General features: G+C 39.7%; 2 protein-coding genes across 3 annotated transcripts; both read left to right on the top strand.

The window, feature by feature from the left end:
- The first annotated feature begins 151 nt into the window (after positions 1-151).
- Positions 152-17,218, top strand: fam221a (family with sequence similarity 221 member A). 2 transcript variants are annotated; one of them, XM_025902158.1, is made up of 6 exons: positions 152-410; positions 601-774; positions 852-1,042; positions 1,149-1,222; positions 1,348-1,480; positions 17,084-17,218. In XM_025902158.1, exons 1-6 carry the CDS (start codon positions 346-348, stop codon positions 17,092-17,094), a joined length of 648 nt encoding a protein of 215 aa, XP_025757943.1. In that variant the 5' UTR covers positions 152-345; the 3' UTR covers positions 17,095-17,218. The 2 variants fall into 2 exon arrangements, with proteins under 2 accessions (XP_025757943.1, XP_003448903.1); XM_003448855.5 differs by lacking the exon at positions 17,084-17,218 and adding an exon at positions 2,047-3,524.
- Positions 16,674-18,718, top strand: npy (neuropeptide Y). Its single transcript, XM_003448854.5, has 4 exons — positions 16,674-16,819; positions 17,084-17,271; positions 18,198-18,287; positions 18,377-18,718. The coding sequence occupies exons 2-4, from the start codon at positions 17,084-17,086 to the stop codon at positions 18,396-18,398; spliced, it is 300 nt and encodes a 99-aa protein (XP_003448902.1). The 5' UTR covers positions 16,674-16,819; the 3' UTR covers positions 18,399-18,718.
- Positions 18,719-18,796: the final 78 nt, after the last annotated feature.

Raw genomic sequence — 18,796 nt, 5'->3', positions numbered from 1 at the left:
TTATGGGAAATGTATTCATACCCTACTTATCGTGGCGTATCGCCTTAACCAAATATTTTATTTAATTATTTTCGTTTATCTACGAGTATTGTATAAGGGGAAACGTTCAAGTAATAATAAGTATATTCAGTAAAAAAAATCATATGGCATAGTGTAATGTTCACGGCGATAGCAAGCCACAAATCCGTCGTTGCTTTGTGTGCGCGTGTGTGTAGTTCACCCTGCGCCCGTTAGAGGGAAGTCTAAAACCATCTCCATGGCAATTTTAAAACTGGTGGTAAACACAAAGAGTAGCTACTGTGCAAGGACAGCGAGCTACAGCTACAAGTTAAACCCTCTAACAACATGGAGAGAATAGGTCTCGATCAATCGGCTTTAAAAGCGGTTGATGACTACTGGGAATACAGAAGGTTTGTTTGGCGAGTGTCTTTTGACTGATGGTTTTGGTTTTTCAGTCACCGTCACGTGACAGCTTTTGCCAAAGTTAACCTAGCGACAATGCTATTACAATTAGATAAGCTTGTATTATAGGAAAACAAGGAATATAAATAGATTTAACTGTATGTAATATTATTCCTATTGGTGGTTCGTCTTCTGAAGGATTGTGGGTGATGATGATGGAGAAAAGCTCTTCACTCCAGGGCAATATGAGGAATACAGGAAGAAGATGTTTTCTCAGCGGCTTAAAAACCGGTTATATGTGAGCTATGGAGTGCCTGGGGGTATTGACTGTAAGCTGATTGGCCCAGAAACACAGTGCTTCTGTGCACATAGGTAACACATTCCTTTATACCTGACACACTCAGACATCCTTCTCTCTTGCACATGCTAAGTAATGTAATGTAATCCAGGTACAAGCAACATAAAACAGACTGGGAAGTGGTTCCCTCTGAGCGACCCCTGGCCTTACCATGCAGAGTCAAGGGATGCTGCTGCCCTGCCTACGAGTATGTTCCTCGGCTTGGACCGAACCCCGTGCGCTGCAGGTGTAAACACTTACCTCAACATCACAGTGAAGCAGCAGGCCACTTGTGCAAGTCTTGTGAGTCTGAAATCACTACATTCTAAAACTGTATTAGAGGTTTACTCCACACAGTGTGAACTCCAGCACCTATGTGGACTCTTGTTTCTAATGACTGTTCTATCAGGCAATTCCTGTTCTGGATTCCAGAGTCCCTACACCTGTGGGTGTGGCCAGCCCAGCTCTGAACACCAGACCCTGGTAAGACAACTCAAACATCAAACATGTTTTCTTCTTGTAAAAGAAGCAGATGCTAGATCTAGATTTCCATTACTCTGCATAATTTCAAATAAAACTTTATTGTGTTTGTTCTATCTTCTTGGCAGGTTGAGACAAGGCTGGAGAGGGAGGCACGGGGTCAGCCTGTGGGCAGGGATGTCCCTTATGCTGCCATGGGTGGGCTGACAGGGTTCAGCTCCTTGATTGATGGTTACCTAGCTTTGGAAATCAGTGGCTCAGGTAAGACTATCACTGCATATAACCTTTTTGTCTTTCTTCCAAGGGAAGCAAAAGTAGAGATTCATTTTTACACATGTATGGTTTGGTGTCGCTCACACAGCGACACCAACACCCTATAAGCACTAAGACCATTAAAGCCCTTTTTCATCTCAGGCTCTTTGAATTATAGAGTGAGTGATTTGGTGATCCAGCCTTTGCTAAGGTGTTTTTGGATGCATTCAACTGTATGTACTGTTAGTTCCATTAAAGCACATAGGAGGGCAGCAAAGAGCAGTGGAGTGTCAGTGTTGAAATGAAGAAACCTGCAGTGCTGCGATTTGTTCATGAAAAGTGAAAAGTGTAGAGTAAAGACTGTGTGTGGTTATCACCTCGATTTGTCCCGGACTCGATTTGGAGTAAAGCTGTGTAGACACAAAAATATATGTCTTTCTTTTGATTTTAGTACAGTGTGTAAAAAGATTCAAACTTTATGCAGTGGGCTGATTACGCCATCATTTTGCATATATTTTGCAATGACACCTCCTTCCATACATGATTTCCATAATCTCTGCTGTATTTTTTTTTAGATCAAGACAAAAATGAAAGCCCTCAGCAGAGCTGCTCAGCATTAAAGACCAACCAAACATCAGCTAAAGCATCAAGGTTTGCTCTCTGTAAGAGAGGGACCAACAAACAATAAAATGCAACATCGGTTTGTGTGTATCAATAGGATAATGAATATCAAATACTCAATACATACATATTTGGACACTGCTGAAGTTTTTGTCATTTTAGGGAGATTTTAGATAAAAGAATGAAGTTTTAACTCAAGGGTTTAACAAAAGTCCTGCACTGACGGATTAAGAATTACAGCCGTATAGTGAAATGGGGTGTGGCAATATGCGGATTGTATGTGGATTGCAGGCAGCGAGTAAGCATTGTAAGAATTACAGCCATTTTTATACACTATCCCCCATTTACAGAGGCGTAATTGGATAAACCAGCATAATTTGAAATAGGTTGTTTTTAATACTTCTGTGAAAATCCTGTGCAGTCAGTGACTGCCTGAAGTCTAGAAGCCATGGAGATCATCAAATGCTCTCTTTCCTGCATGAGATGCTCAGCGACCTTCTGTTGCTGCTTTCGGGTGTATGTGCTTTGAGTTTGGTCTTCAGAAACTATAAAACACGCTCTGTTGGGCTCAGATTGGATGACTGGCTTAGCCATTGAAGAATATCCCATTTCTGTGCGTTGTGAAACTCTTCGGTTGCTCTTGCAGTATTCTTTGGGTCATTATCCATTTGCACATTGACATGCTGTTCCAGTTTTGCAATATTTGGCTGCATCTGTGCACACAGTATAGTCCTGTAGAAAGCTAGTTTAAGATGCAGTCTTATTCACAAGGGGTCGCCACAGGGATAGCTTGCATGTTTGATTTGGCAGATTTTTTTAATGTAGGTTGGCCTTTCTGAAGGGATTTGCGTCTCCCCTTGGGATTGAACCAGGGATTTTCTGCTTATTAGGTGAATGTGTAAACCACTTACTATGTGTAGGTTAATGAATCCACAGGCTCATATTTGCAGCCTGAAATCTGCATACTATCTACATACAGCCACACCCCCATTTCTCTGCATATACTATGGCTGTAATTCACAATCAGTTGATGCGCTACTTTTGCTAAACCCCCTGAAATAAGCCAAACATGTCTATTGTTTGATTTAAAATCTACCATGGCACTGTGCAGAAGCAAGACTACCGTCAAAAAAAAATGTCATTGGCCTTAACTGCCTCTGTATGCCTTTTCCAGAGTTGAAGAACAAGCAGCTTGGTTCAAAGTGAAATCATTTCAGCTTTCACTGAAAAGTATGTCTTTGTCAGTGTCGTGACAAAGTGATATAATCAGCTGTCAGCAAAAGCTGTGACTAAATCCCACCATGCAACTGAACAATTACTGACAATACAGTATATTGGTTCAGTCAAAGAGCTGAGTGGGGGAGCCACTGGCAGCATTATTACGATGATCCAGATTTTGACACACTGTTTTTGTGAACTTTTAAGAAGACAATACTTTATCAAGTAGATGTTGTCTGTTCTATAATGCTGTTTGTGCTGCCATGATGCATAAACCAAGGTCCTTTTTATTTGGTGTCTCTGCTGAAACTCACAAGTGTGACATTGATGGTAAAAATTAAGATAGGATGTGTTGTATAATGCAGTGCTCATTCAGGAAGGATGTGACCCAGGGTTTTGTAGCATTGACAGATGTCAGTTAGATGCATCATGTGCAAGTGTTCATGAAGTTACTGTCCTGAAAAGAGGTAACGTGTGTCTGTGTGTGTGTAGTTCACCCTGAGCCCGTGTGTGTCTTTTCAAAACAGGGCTGTGCAGAACAAGCAGACCGTGGGTTGCAAATTTTAATTTCAGTTACAGTTTAAGCTTCTTATGATTGTTAAAACAAGATAATCAAGATAAGACGATCATTGGGCCACATTCTGTTTCGCATTAATTCTCTCATATTTCCTCTCATTTGTAGATCCCATTACTTTAATTTTGCCACAGACTCACTCCCCACCATGATGTGGAAAGTGTATTTCATTTCAAAATTATTTATTTAGTCATCTTCAGTTGAATTATTATTAAAGTTGATTAAACTCAAATTAATTCAAAGGTCAACCTTCCTTTTTTAAGTATATAAGACTACAGTTTTCCTGAAGTCTGTGTGTAATTGTATTAAACAACTGTGATCTCAGCAGTGGGCAAAATAAGTGCTATTAAGTTTTGTTTTGTTTTTTCCATAATCAAGCAGCCCTGGCAGCTTTCTCAAGAGCCACTCATCAACTACACGAGTGAGAGACTGAAGGCATTTGTAACAGCAATCCAAAGATGAAAAATATAAGACTAAATTAAAGCCTGCTCAGCTATCATTTTGAGTTTTACTCAATCACCATCATAACATTTTCTAAGTATTGGAACCTGTTCACCAGCTATCTTTTTTCCTAAATCTTTCCACCCATCTATCTTCTTCCAGTTATCCTATTCAGGGTCATGGGGGCCTAAAACCTATGCCAGCTGTCATAACAGGAAAGCCAATTTATAGTCATGTGAAAAAGAAAGTTTTCCCATGGGTTGTTCTTCTTTGTTTGAAGAACTTAAGGTCATTGTTTTCTGTATGTCTTCGTTGGTCTCTCACATTGTGCCTTACAATGTTGCTTCAGCTCAAGGAGGTTTATGGGCATTTGTATATACATAGCTCTTTCAAGGTCCATAGCATTTCACTCAGGTTCAGACCTGAACTTTTTACTGGACTGCTGCAGGATCTTGACCAGGGGTCTCCAACTCCAGGCCTCGAGGGCCAGCGTCCTGCAGGTTTTAGATATAACCGTGGGTCAACACACCTGAGTCACATGATTGGTTCGTTACCAGGCCTCTCAACCAAGGACACATCTAAAACCTGCAGGACACGGGCCCTCGAGGCCTGGAATTGGAGACCCCTGATCTTGACTCTTTTTTTTCCCCAGTCATTCTGTTAGGGCTGCTCGATTATGGCAAAAATGATAATCACGATTATTTTCACTGAAATTGAGATCTCGATTATTTGACGATATTTATTTAACAATAACAATGTATTGAATAATGGCTTTAGAGATTGTCAAAAAATAATATAAAATAGTGTGCAAATACTGATAACAGTGCAAATGTTTGCAATATAAAAAATAAATGAAAAATGTAAACATCTATGTTTAGTGAACTTCAAAATACTGCATAATATTTATGCATACAAATAACCAAACATCAAGGCAAGCTGTGTAGCCACACAATGCACAAATGCATCAAACTGACATTGAGGTATGTCAACTAAAGTTGCTGCTCCTTTATTGTTTGATCGTATGTCACTTTGTGAGCGGTCTTCAAATGATTGAATAAATTTGTAGTGTTGCTCTGTGGTGCAGCTACGACACCGTAGCAAAGTTTACACACTACTTGATCCACGTCTGACCCCGCGAACCTGTAATGTTTCCACACCACTGAAGTCGTTTTACCTCTCTTTTCAACCAACAGCATTCTTTCTTCAGCAGCCATTATCCTCTCCAAATAACTTCTGCTTAGCTTTCCGAGCTTCCCTCGGGTCCTCTTAATTGTTGTGATGCGAGTTCAAGTCGCAGAGAGGTGCGCTCGTTTTACCACACGGAGCAGCGCGAGAGTAAAGCACGAGGGAGGTGCTAATAATCGACTCAGTCGTTTTTAATGATCGTTGACAGCCCAGATCGTAATTTAGATTAAAATTCGATTAATTGAGCAGCCCTACATTCTGTTTTAGTTTTGCAGCTGTGCTTGGGATCATTTTCCCTTTTCTTTAGCTATGGCCTTTTTAGTATACAGAGGAGTTCATGTTCGACTCAGTGATAACAAGCTGCCAAGGTCCCGTGGCTGCAAAACAAGCCAAAGTCATCATCCCTCCACCACCGTGCTGACAGTAGGTGTGTTTGGTTTTCTCCAAAGTGACACAAAGGCCAAAGATTATCGTCATGAATTTTAGGATCTAATTGACACCCGTAGAGTCTGAGATGGAGCACTTGGATTTTCTTTTACAATTTTTCTGAGCATCGCATGGTCAGACCTTGGGGTGAATTTCCTGTGATGTTCACTTCTGGGAAGATTGGAAGTTATCTTGAATGTTTTCCACTTCCAGAAATAAATTTTTTTCTGTGAACTAGTGATCTTTAAAGTTTAATTCCTAAAATTCTTATGGCAATTAATAGTCACTCTAACATTTATTTATTAAACTGGTCAGTTTACGCATGTGAGCCATTTATGACTGACGTTTTCTTGTTTCAAAGAAGCCACCCACTCAACATGTCACTAAAATAACAGCAGAACCACGGCGCTACGTGCTCACTGATGAGCGCAGTTTTTAATTTGCAGATAGATGTACTGTCTCCGATTGATTAATCCCATTCCTCACGGTAGATCAGGAATGATGAGAGTTGATTTAATCCATCCAGTGAATGACGATAGAAGCGGGTCATGTATTCTTCACTGACAGCCTACTTTCAAACATCTTCAACTGAGAAACACAATTAATGAGGCTCCAAATGAGGATTTACTCCCACACAGATGTTCCCACTCTGATGATCGCAAGTCAAACTGGATCAGCATCCACATTGGTGGTGCCCAGTGAATTTCAAGTCACCTGTGTTGTAATGTTGGCATTACCTGAGGGAACTCGGCATGTGTTTGTGCGAGTTAGTGAGCTGAGCAGGTGGTCGTGGGGGAAAGGACGTTGGTCTGTGCTCGAAGGACGACATGGATGCACCTGGGTCTCAGCAGGCGAGTGTTTAAAAAGGAACCAAGAGGAATCTGAAATCTCAAAGCTGAAACTTCAGATTCAGAGTATCTACAATGCCCATGGTATCAGGCTGAATAAAGCATGCATGCAACCAATCACAGCTGTATACACACTTCAAAATATTAATCGTGTTTCTCCTTTGCTACTTAGAAGAGAATCAAGCATTCTTAGAAAAACTTAACCTTTTTATAGTGTTTGCTTATCGCAGAGTGGGATGGGGGGAGACAGAGCAAGGGTTGAAAAACCTATTAATTTAAGAGGTAAAGGCCTGACGAATTAGTCTGGCACAATTACTATTTAGTGTAATTGCCTTTCCATAGCAACCCCGTTAAGGAGGCCACAGGTAATTTAGTTCAGAAACCTGTTGAGGGGAATGACTACTACACTTGACTCATCCCCATGGAAACCACGCCCTGCTTGACTGACAGATTCGACGCAACAAATCAAGAGACAAGAACGGAAGATTAAATTGGCAATTACTGCGCAAGAAGACACTTAATTACCCCAGTGACAGTTATCGTAAGCAAAGACTGAATTAACTGGAGGCAAAGAACTCTTCCTGCAATTTCCCCACAGACAGAGGGGTAAAAAATATTCATGTAGAGGCACAGAGAAAAACAACAGATAGGTTCTGACAAATCATAAAAAAAAACCACTTACATGCTCAGAATCTAGGGAAACTACAATTTTGAAAAGAATTCCCAAAATGCTGCTAAGAACTCAGAGAACCTCTATTATAACCACTTTACAGAGGGTGTAAAACAGTACTGTACAAAACGTTTGGGCAAATTAATTAATGTGGCATGTTTTCAAATTATTGCAATGGATATTTCTTATTTATCAACTTGCTGCATAGAAAGTGCATGACCTGCACTTTTAGCAGGAAAAAATCTCTGGCAGAACCAGGCTTAGGAAGGGCAGCTATCTGCCACAATCAGTTGAGGATAAAAGGAGGAAGACAGCCTATATGTTTGTGTGTACTGCTATTTATTAGCTAAAATCATGGCTTTGTGACATAAATTGAATAAATGTGTGTGTATATCCAAGGTTGCGTCTTGGCTCTTTCTGTGTTGACTTTCAGAAAACCAGAGGTGACCAGAGGTAATAAAAGCAACAAATACTGTCAAGATCTGGCTGAGAAACTGCAGGATGTAAGGGCACACCTATACATTAGCATCTTGGCAATCATACTAGTAGTTGGCATGTTGGCACAAATGACCTGCTTTATTACCTGTTTTACTTTACATTTACTCAATGAATATCACATCATGTTGTGGAAGATTTTAAACTAGTGATTGGGACTATAAACTCATTACGAGATGCTTACTGAACACAAATCAAATGAGCAGTAAGGTGATTTTCTCATAGACTCCACATAACCAGGATTTTTGTAACAGAAGAGTTGCCCCCTGCTGGCCATTAGTAAAAATGCAGGTTTAAAGCATTTTCAAAGTGGCTTCATGTTACAGACCAGGGGCTACTTCTACCTTTCACACACAGTTTATGGTTTTGTAACTATACTGTTTGCATTTACTTTAATGGTTATAGTGGAGCATTTATCAGTTACAAAGCTGTATAGTTTAATCCGTTATTGTGAGACGTTAAAGCAAAGCCATGAGAAGAGTAAATAGATCCGTTTTCTTAATCACTTGTTCAGTTAAGGGTTGGGAGGGGAGGGGGCAGAGAGTATCCCAGCTGACACAGCTATGTATAGAGACAGACAGCCTTTCATGCTTACATTTACACTTTGGACTGTGGGTGGAAAGAGAAACCATGCACTGATGTCATGGCAAGCTCATGCAATTCTCACGCAGAAAGGCCACTGGCCAGCCAGGGCCTTCTGGCTGCCCAAGACTGAAGAGGAAAATGCTAAATCATAACATAAGTATTTCAATTTCAGTTTGTTTATTTATTTAAAGGGTACAGTGCAGTTCACTTCCAATACAGAGCATGAAAATGATTTTCACTTGTTCCACTTTTACATCCACAATGCACAAACAAGATTTACAGTGTTCAATTACATATTAATTATATTTATATAATTTTAAACAATATATAATTCATGAGTAAATGATTAACATAATGGTCCTCCTTATCTAGTATGTGACAATTTACTCTCACCAAATCTAATGGTTGTAATGTGAGAGTCCAATTTAATGTAGACCTACTACTACACAAACATACAGTATTATTAGTATGATATTATGTTTATGGATATCTAGTGAGATCTATAGTTCCCTAGTTTACCATTTTAGTTACTCATTAATAATCTGATTACTAAATTATTTTCTAACATCTTCAACCCAAGACTTTCAGTGTGGCAGGCAAGTCTTTTTCCATGAATCCTCTCCTGATTACCAAAAGAATCTGAAGAGCTTTTTTTCTGCTCTTACTTACAGAGTCATGTCTAAGAGGAAAAATATCAGAATTTCATGAATCTAAGGCATAGATGTGTGTGTTTCCTCTCTTTTGTGGTAGAAACAGTGGGAAACTGACTTCATAGATGCTGTGCTTCGATCTCCTCCTGTGTCGACAGACTCGGGAGGGGGGTGGCGAGTGAGGTGACAGAAATGGATTTTGCTTTTTCGTAAGACACTGTGATAACAGACACAAAGGGATTGTATAGCTAATGATTGTTTGGCTAGCACGTGTTTAAACACAAGCAGCTACGCACACCCACACACTCATTCATAAATATATGAACACTGATGGAGTTCATATGAGTTTAAACAAATACACAACATAGCCCATGATAGAGACGAATTAGTGCTACTAGTGTTGCTGTTATTGATTCAACCTAGCAATGAGGCACTTATAAACGCTAGGATACCATGAAAGCTATAAGTCAATGACAAAGGACAGTAGGGTTTCCACAATAATGTTTATAAATTTGTTTTTCAGTGACAATGTAAAGTAACAAGAGACCCAAAATATAAAATATCTAAAATTATAGCTGTCAAGGCAGGACAGAGCCTAAGGTTTGCTGTAGACTCACTCTTGTCTTTTCTCTTGAGTGAGAGTTTCCACAAAACTGTAGCTCTTTTTTCTCTTAAAGTCAGGTAAATTATACACACACAAAAAGAAAATCCATTGACTTTACACTGTTTGTGTTTATATAGCACTTAATAAAAGTAAATAAAAGTTACAAAGTGCCTAATAATAATAAAAGCAACAAAAATGCAGTTTTAAAAAATCAGATTTGAAAGAGGTTACAGAGTTTGCCCACCTGAGATCTGCCTCCAGAATATTCCAGATCTGTGGGGCCTGAACTTCAAATGCTCTGAGACTTTTAGTGAATAAATGAGCCTTTGTCAGCATCTCACAGATATAGGCTGGAGTCTGAACCTGTAGCACTTAAAAAAGCAGCAGTAAAATCTTGAAATCAATTCTAAAACTAACAATTAACTACTAAAGGACTGCACAGACTGATGTAATGTAGTTACTCCTTTAGCTGCATGTTAAAAGCCTAGCAGCAGATTTTGACAACTTAACTGATGCCTATGTATATGTATATATATATATATATATATATATATATATCTCTCTCTCTCTCTCTCTATATATATATCTCTCTCTCTCTCTCTCTCTCTCTCTCTCTCTCTCTATATATATATATATATATATGTATCTCTCTCTCTCTCTCTCTCTCTCTCTCTCTCTCTCTCTCTATGTATATATATATATATATATATATATATATACATATTTATATGAATTTATTTATTTAAAAGGGACAGTGTAAAGTAAATATGCCAGAAAGGCAAAAAGCTACTTTTCGTCTGTACTCCCTGGCAGGTCAGACAAAAACAATAATACATTTAATAAACCATCAGAAAATGTACGACAATCTCCTCCAAAAACCAAATACATATTTACAACAGTACATAAAATTACAGCATGAAATTTCATAGTCCCATTTAAATAAATGTCCCACTTATCCTCAGAGCGCTCTGTTAAGTATAGGGTTGCCTTGCATCAGCTAATTAGCTTAGCATAAAAACTAGGAAGACTGAAAAACACCTATCTGACACTGACGAATTACTAGTGATTGTATTTTCTCTTGCAAAATGTTTCTTGACCTTGTTATTGGTGTGAATCCAACCTTTGGCCATTTGTAATCGTCTTAAACAACCAATGTAACAACCATGTTAAACGTTAGCTGTACACTGGCTAGTGCAACAAGTGCAGTGACCCTCTCTGTGGTCCTGTGCTTGTGTGTTTGTGCTCAGCTCAACCTCTGCATGTACAGTAAAACACTCCTTAATTAAACAAATGACATATAATGGGTTAATTAGTGAGCTTTAGTGGATTTGCTGCCTTTGAACGGAGACTAAGCAAAGCTAACCAGCCTAGCTTTACATGGATTTACATTTAATAGACAGCAGTGGCGTCTCCCTATTTAAGAAGCAACAAAGGAAACAAGCATGTTTCCCGCAGCAGTTCATTTTAAAGCACATTACACGTTTGCCATTATAAGAGGTCAAAACATTTAGCCTAGATGAGAATAATATCTCCCTTGTCTCAAGACTTAGCCCAATTTTAAGCCTCTTACTGCAGTACTATTGTGTATCATTAATCCTAAGTATGAATAAATTATGCAAGAAACAGCACTTACAACTTAAACCTCTTTATAACTAGTTTTAATTATAATATTGCACTTGTTGTAAAAAATTCCCACTGTTTTAGTGTGAACATCTGTATTCACAGTAGCCTAACCATGCATTATGCTACCCTAATAATAACATTAAATCTGCAGATGCTTTTAATGTACAAAATAAGTATCGAGGCGCAGTCAGTGGCTGATTGACAGTGAATGTGAACGTCATGAATGCAGCACATTCTCTTGATGCTTTCAAATGCCTGCTAATGCATTGTTTACACACTATTACCAGGCGTCTTCTATATGGTATCTAATAAGTTGGTAATATATTTTAACATATATTTACAGCTACAGTATAATAAATGGATGGAAAAGTACTGTCAATGTATTCAGTAGACATGCTAATATGTTAAATAGTCATGATTTGGAAATTGTGACGTCATTCATTTGATTGTGTGTCTTGTGTTTAAATACATAAGTTTGAAAAGAATTGAAAGAATCCATTTTAATTGTTGTTTAAGGTTATTTTTTGTCACTCTGCCACTCAAACAAAAATTAAAACCTCGCCAAAATAATTCAGATAAATTCAATTTAATGTGACAGCAGACATAACAGTGACGCACACAGACCGCTGTGGTCTTACATAGGTCGCAACATTTATTAAACTAAAGTTTAGGGCCCTTTGACGTGTTACGGGTTTCATCAGGTTTCCTAATATAAAAGCTCAGGACTCCCACCTGCACACCTGAGCCGAACCAACCTGTCACAGCTTGCTAGCGTGACCTTCTGTTCATCTGTCTCTCAAAAGACCTTATATGATGCTTCTCTTGACGTGACACTGGTGCTGCTTTCACCCCAGAAGCAGATGAGACACACTTGCAAACACCCATACAGATACAGACGCATACTCACACAGATCAGAGGAGACAGCAAGGAGCGCTGACAGACAAGGTTAAGACAGGTAAATTAAAATAAGTGAAAGCAGTTTGACTCTTAAAGCAGTGGGAGTTTAATAAGGAGAAGAAGAAATGAATAAACAGAAGAAGGAATTAATGTTTCCTCTATGAGGGTTGTCAGTATTGTATTTTCTGTGATCTGAAAGTAGAGGAGAAGCTTAAGTTTCTCTGAGATGTTGCATAATTGCCTACAAAGACTGTCAGTTAATGTCAAAGCCAAGACAAAGAAGAACCATTTGAGGATATGCTTCTATGAAGTTTGTTAGCCATCAGCAGAAATCTTTCTGTAAAACTATTGTTAACTTAAATGTCACCTAATGTAAGTCAATTGTTATTATAATGAAGCACAGCTATACAAGCAACAATCAGACTTAAACTCGCTAATCCAGTGCCTTGGTTTATTTAATCGATGACAAACCACAATCCTCTGCAATGGCGCTCAAATCACCTTCAGTTTGCAGCTAAACCGGGAGCTGCCGTGCCCTATCTAAGTAATAGTAGTGCTTGCTTACCACAAGTCACCATTGCACAATAGTGTAGTCAAAAGCAGCAATTTAGATGTCAGAGTTGCATGTAAAAATGGCGTTTATAGCCAAAGAAAGCACAAAGCTGCAATGGGATTTGGCCTGTTTGCATGCAACTGCCTGACAGAGACGACGCACAGAGCCTGCTTGTCACCGTTTCCTTGTGCGCCCATACACACTGTAAATTTGAAAAGTGTCATTCAGAGCAGCCGAAAATTACGAGCCTTTTCATCTCTACAAATCCCGGGAGAGAACTTATTGTACAAACCAGGAGGCTGATGAGAGGAGGAGAAAACAAATTTGCATTTAAACAGCTTGCTCTCTGAAGGAGTCGGTCTCCACAGAGCCGATTTCTGATAACGCCAGCTCTTCATTAAATTATTTTCTGCAGCGGTTACCTTAAAGGTGCTGCATTGATACATCATTGTTAAATTAATTGCAGGTATTTTTTTAATTTGTCTAATTAGCCAGCATAACTGGGACTGTATTAGGCTGATTGTTAGCCATCTTTCTAATAGCACTGATATTATTAGTGGTGATGCTAACATAAATGAATGGTCACATTTCCCCTGAACTCTATTAGCCCTGTCACTTAACCATTTTTCTCCCCCTGAGTTTGAAGAACGGTGCCCTCGTCCTCTTCCTCTTTTGTGATGTACAGAAATTCAGCAGATTTCCTCCAATATCTGACCTGGTTGTCAGAGCTTTTTTAATTATAGATCATGATGTAAATATTTAATGAACAGAACACTGGATGAGACTGTTATAACCCCAAGCACAGACTAATCCTCTGTATGTGCAGTAAGAAAGAAGCCGCAAATAAGCAAAGATGTCACTGGGAAAATGTCTCCCAACTGCATACTTGTTAGCTGACTATTTTTTATCCCGTGTCTCACCTTAGATGTAAAATGATAAGGCTGGTGGTGTTATATATAGTTCTTACTGTTAAAAAAAATATGTTCATCAGTCTTTAAACAATGAATTAAAGATTTAGGCCTTTTTTTTTTTCTTTTTTTTTAAAAAGGATATCTAGTAGAAAACTTCAAGCAGGACTAAGTGCATTTGTTGGGGACTATTTTCACCGGTGTATTAATAAATACTTTTGACAAAAATGGTTATTTCTACAGAAGCAGTCTATGTGTAATTGGCTTTAAAAAATAAAAAAAGCTGCCATGCCTGCTTTCATGGAGATAAAGCAACATGCCACATAGTGCAGCAACAGACTTGTTTACAGGAAGAAGAATGCAAATTCAAACAGTGATTTACAGTAACGCCCTTTTACACCCATCAAACCTCTCCAGTGTGGATTGCGCTGCAGAGTTTTCTCAGAATTAATATCTCTGATTCGCTTAAACTGCATTGCATTTCCATCAAGCTTTCAATCAAGCAGAGGGGGACTTCATGTAGTGGTGTGCTATTTGCCACTTGTTATATTTTCCCTGAGTTTATCTACTGAGCTTCTTTTTCTATATGTCTAAAGGCTCTTTGACTCTTGCTGGCAAGGATGCGTGCTGTTTCAAAAGTTCTAAGGTATCCCTAAAGACACCGATTTGTCTGCATGTGTCTCCTAATCCACTGTCTGACAGGCATATTTAGTTTGGGATTCATCCACTGCCTCAAAGGAAGTTCTTTGGGTTCAAAGTTTAGGCCTGCATAGGTTATCATGAGAAGCTGTGAAGCAGGAACATTTTTGAGTTGCTGTTTAATGCTCTCAAAAATATAAGCCACACTAAAAGTCAATTTCTGTCCCTAGAGGAACAATTCACATGAATGTTCCCCCTTGACTGGACCTAAAGGTAACTATATGTACCTTTCTAAGGGCCAAACAAGACTAAGAAATGCTTTACAAATGCCAGTCCTGTTCTGAATAAATCAAAAAGCTAAACTAATGGAAGCCCATGTACATCATTATGAAATAAGAGAATAAAATAGAAAAATGTCACCTGAAGCCCAAATATTTCTCTGTAAAGTAAAAACCATACAAATAACTACACCCTGTCCAGGGTACAACAGCAGCAGGTATGACCCCAGTGACCTGTAAAAGTACAATATAGTACAGGAGCAAATGCTGCTTAGGAATGTTCCACATCTTCGTATGGAAATGTACTGATTGGCTGTAATTCACTTTGGTGCAGACTGAAAGAGCACCAACAATATTGCATCCAGTGAATTCATGATCACACAGTCATGCTTCCCAGTGGATGAGTGATCCCATGACTTTATCTGTAAGCATCACCAGGAAGCCTAAGTTTTCTCTTCAGAGCTGTACACTTTCTAAACACCTGCTGGATGGATCAGCAAACTTTTTCTCAGGCATGCACGAATCCTAGATGACTAATCTCTACCAAGGTGATGCCCTGGCTTTTTCCTTTAGTGCCACCATTAGCGGTGAGATGTTTTAGTTCCTTTAACGTTTTATCTAGTGCCATTATCGGGTCAAAAACTTAAAAGCCCACCCCCCGCCTTTTTAATCAAGCAGACACTATTTGACCTCTCAACTTTGTGAGAGTGCTTTAGACATCTGCTCCACTCACACAAGTCAGACACCTACGTATATGTGCAAGCTGTTTCCTTGAAAACGCCGTTATACCTGATGAAGTGCTCTCTTTGCGCGCACGCATCCCCTGAGGAGGACTGAAAGTTTTCATTCCTGCCTGCGATCATGACAATTTGGTCATGACTCTGTGCTCCACACTCTCTCACTTGTGCCCCATCCCTCATCTCCCCTCTTAGCATCCTGTTACACAAAAACCTCTTAACGCATCCTCTGCGCAACTTAAAAAAGCAGCACTGCTGAAGAATACTGATTTTGACAGATTATATGGCTGCGGGCTGGTATACAAAAGGATTATGAATGGGAGGTAAATGAAGCACTTGGTGATACAGATTCATTTGAAGTGCTATTTGGGTTTTCTTATTAAGTGGGTTCCTTGGAGATTGGGCTCTTCTTTGGCTGACGTGTCGCGACATTCACATTTAGGGCTTTTGTTCACGTCGAGAGTCACAGTCTCTCATTCCATCTGAGGGAATGAACGGCAAAATGAAATTAGTGGACTGATTCAGTCAAACGGCGCTCATGCACATGTGAGTCGGTTTGAGGTCTTTTTATTCCAGATCAGCCGAGGGCGCCGTCACAGGAGCTTCTTTTGCTGAGGAGGCCTTCTATAGAGGAATCATTTGAAGTTCGCCCACAGTGTTGCATTACTGCCACTCTTTTGTGACTTCAAATGGGATTATTGATCTCATTATGTAGAAGAATCACTACTTGATTGTGAAATTGTTTACCTTCTTCCTCCACAGAGGAGCTGACGTGTGTATCAGCCTGTCTGTGTGACAGTGTGTGTTTGAATGCAGCTGTGTGTGTGTGTGTGTGTGTGTGTGTGTGTGTGCAATAAAAATATTGTTACATTAATAACAAGTCAAGATAATCCAAGCATATTTCCAATAGGAAAATTGTCCATTAGATGCTTAACTGTGCACTTGCTGTGGACCTTTTAGAATTTAATTATCCTGGAGCAATAATTATGTTATGCTCCTTCATAGAAATAACTTGTCTTAATTGGTTTGGATTCTAAAATGCCAGCGTACTATCAGCAGGGTTGGCTAAAGTCTGGAAAAACCATCCCTAAACCTGCTTGTTCTCATTTGAAACCAGGTTTATTAACGCACTCTGTTTCTACTTTCCATTGTTCTTTTGCATCTATTAAACTAATGGGAAGAGCTTCAAATACTCAATATAAAAAAACACTCGCGCTAATGACAGCATCAGCGGTGACGTTCACGCGAAGAAAGGCAAAGATAGCGCTGCTCTGACGCGCTTTTCTGCAGCGCGTCTGGCGCACACATATAAACCGCCGCGCGCACCAAGCGCTCAGAAGAGAAAAAGAGACGCCACAGGACAACGCGCAGATCTCGCTCTAACCCTTGGGGAAAGTAAGTATGTAAATATTAGATTGACATGATATTATTTCAGCTGTTTAAAGTCTATCCGTAGCACTTCTAATGCGTATCTACTGGGTATGCCATGAAAGTCCTGGTTTCTGGAATACTAACCTTGTTTGCAGTATTTTGTTTTTTGCTTTGTTTGTTTTCAGAAAGAAATTTATCCAGAATAAATGACAAATCCCGGAAATTTACAGTACAGCATAACAGGTGTCCACTGATGTTAGTTAACTGTTCTGTACTTCACTCTGCCAGATGCATCCTAACTTGGTAAGCTGGCTGGGGACTCTGGGGTTCCTGCTGTGGGCGCTGGTCTGCTTGGGCGCCTTGACGGAGGCATACCCAGTGAAACCAGAGAACCCCGGGGAGGACGCCCCTGCGGAGGAGCTGGCCAAGTACTACTCAGCCCTGAGACATTACATCAACCTCATTACAAGACAGAGGTGGGCGGACTAATTAAACCTCCCAATAGAATAGAATAGAACAGAGTACTTATTTTTTACTCATTATTTTTTTCCTCCTCAAATGCTGCCCACACTGTTCTATTGTATTCTGTTGTTAATATTTATGACATTTCCGTGCACTGATTGATGCTATCAGGCGCATTGGTTTTATATTTTTTTATATTTCCCTAATAAATCTATTTTAGTGGGACTATTTTATTTTATCTCAAAACTTTGTTATACCCTGGGCTGAAATGCCACAAGTTACACGGGTAAAGGCAATAACACGTCTTTTTTTCTTCTCTTTCTCTTTCTCTGGTATCTTCCAACTGGTCAAACTGATCAGTAAAGAACTGTCTTTTTCTGACAGTGTTTGTCATGTCATTTAAAGCCAGGAGGCTATAAGCTGGCAGTCCGGTGGAATTTTACTTGTTGGAGTTATCTGAACCTTGCAGGTCTTGTAGATTATTCGTTCTCTCTTGTGACAGAGCAGAGATCGCCTGCTGCCCATTTACCACTGATTTTTTTTTTTTTTTTTTTTTTTAAAGAAAGAAAGAAAGAAAGAAAAAGAAAAGAAAGTCCAGACTGTCACCGTGCAGTGGCAAGTCACCCGCTGGTCTTGGCTTTCAGCTGTCAGTGGGCTGGATACCTCTGCAGGCGTTCAGCCACCCAGAGAGACAAATGCGCCGTCACGGCTTATCTTTTGAGGCAAATGTGACCACCTGCGATGGAACTCCTATCTGAGCCTGCTGGGTCTGATTCTGCACAGATTTCACTCAGCTCATGACTGGACATATGACTCAAGGACACAGCGAGATATGACTTAGAGTTGTTCGCTCTTGTTGGACAAAGAAAATTATATTTATTGTTATTTATTTTTAAGCACGCCCTTTTTAATTCCTTCTTTCCATCTCTCTCTGCTCCAGGTATGGGAAGAGATCCAGTCCTGAGATTCTGGACACACTGGTCTCAGAGCTGCTGCTGAAGGAAAGCACAGACACGCTTCCACAGTCAAGGTATGCGTTTAAAGGCGCAACTTTTCTCTCGTTGTTTTTGTATCTCGATCTTTACACCTCTCTGTCTCTCTCTTTCTCCGTGTCTCCAGATATGACCCATCAATGTGGTGATGCTGCCATCACTCTCGTCTCGCTCACTGCTGTCCCGCCAGCGCTGACATTCTGACCTCTACACGTCCGTCACTTACCTCCTACACCAAACGAACACCACGCCTCTGCCCTCCTTTCGCCTCCATGAGCCGCAACGTATATATCCAACCCCTCTTCCTTACGCATCAGCCACACCCAACACTGCTTGAAGTCTGTGCCATAAAACTGTAAATACTTTATTCTGAGTCGTCATCTGTGCAACATGATCGTAAAGTGGAGGAGGGGGGGTCTGCTGATTGTATTGTATATTTGTGCTATTAAAGATTCACTGTTTGAACAAAGGCATTCCCTGGTATCTGTTTGACGGGTGACACGATGACAGTGTTGTATATTATTTGCAAAAAGTAATCAGAGGGCTT

The sequence above is a fragment of the Oreochromis niloticus genome, linkage group LG22, assembly GCF_001858045.2.
Source record: "Oreochromis niloticus isolate F11D_XX linkage group LG22, O_niloticus_UMD_NMBU, whole genome shotgun sequence".
Classification (NCBI taxonomy): Eukaryota; Metazoa; Chordata; class Actinopteri; order Cichliformes; family Cichlidae; genus Oreochromis; species Oreochromis niloticus.
Note: the sequence above shows the minus strand (reverse complement) of the source record. Positions and strands in the feature narration are given on the sequence as shown.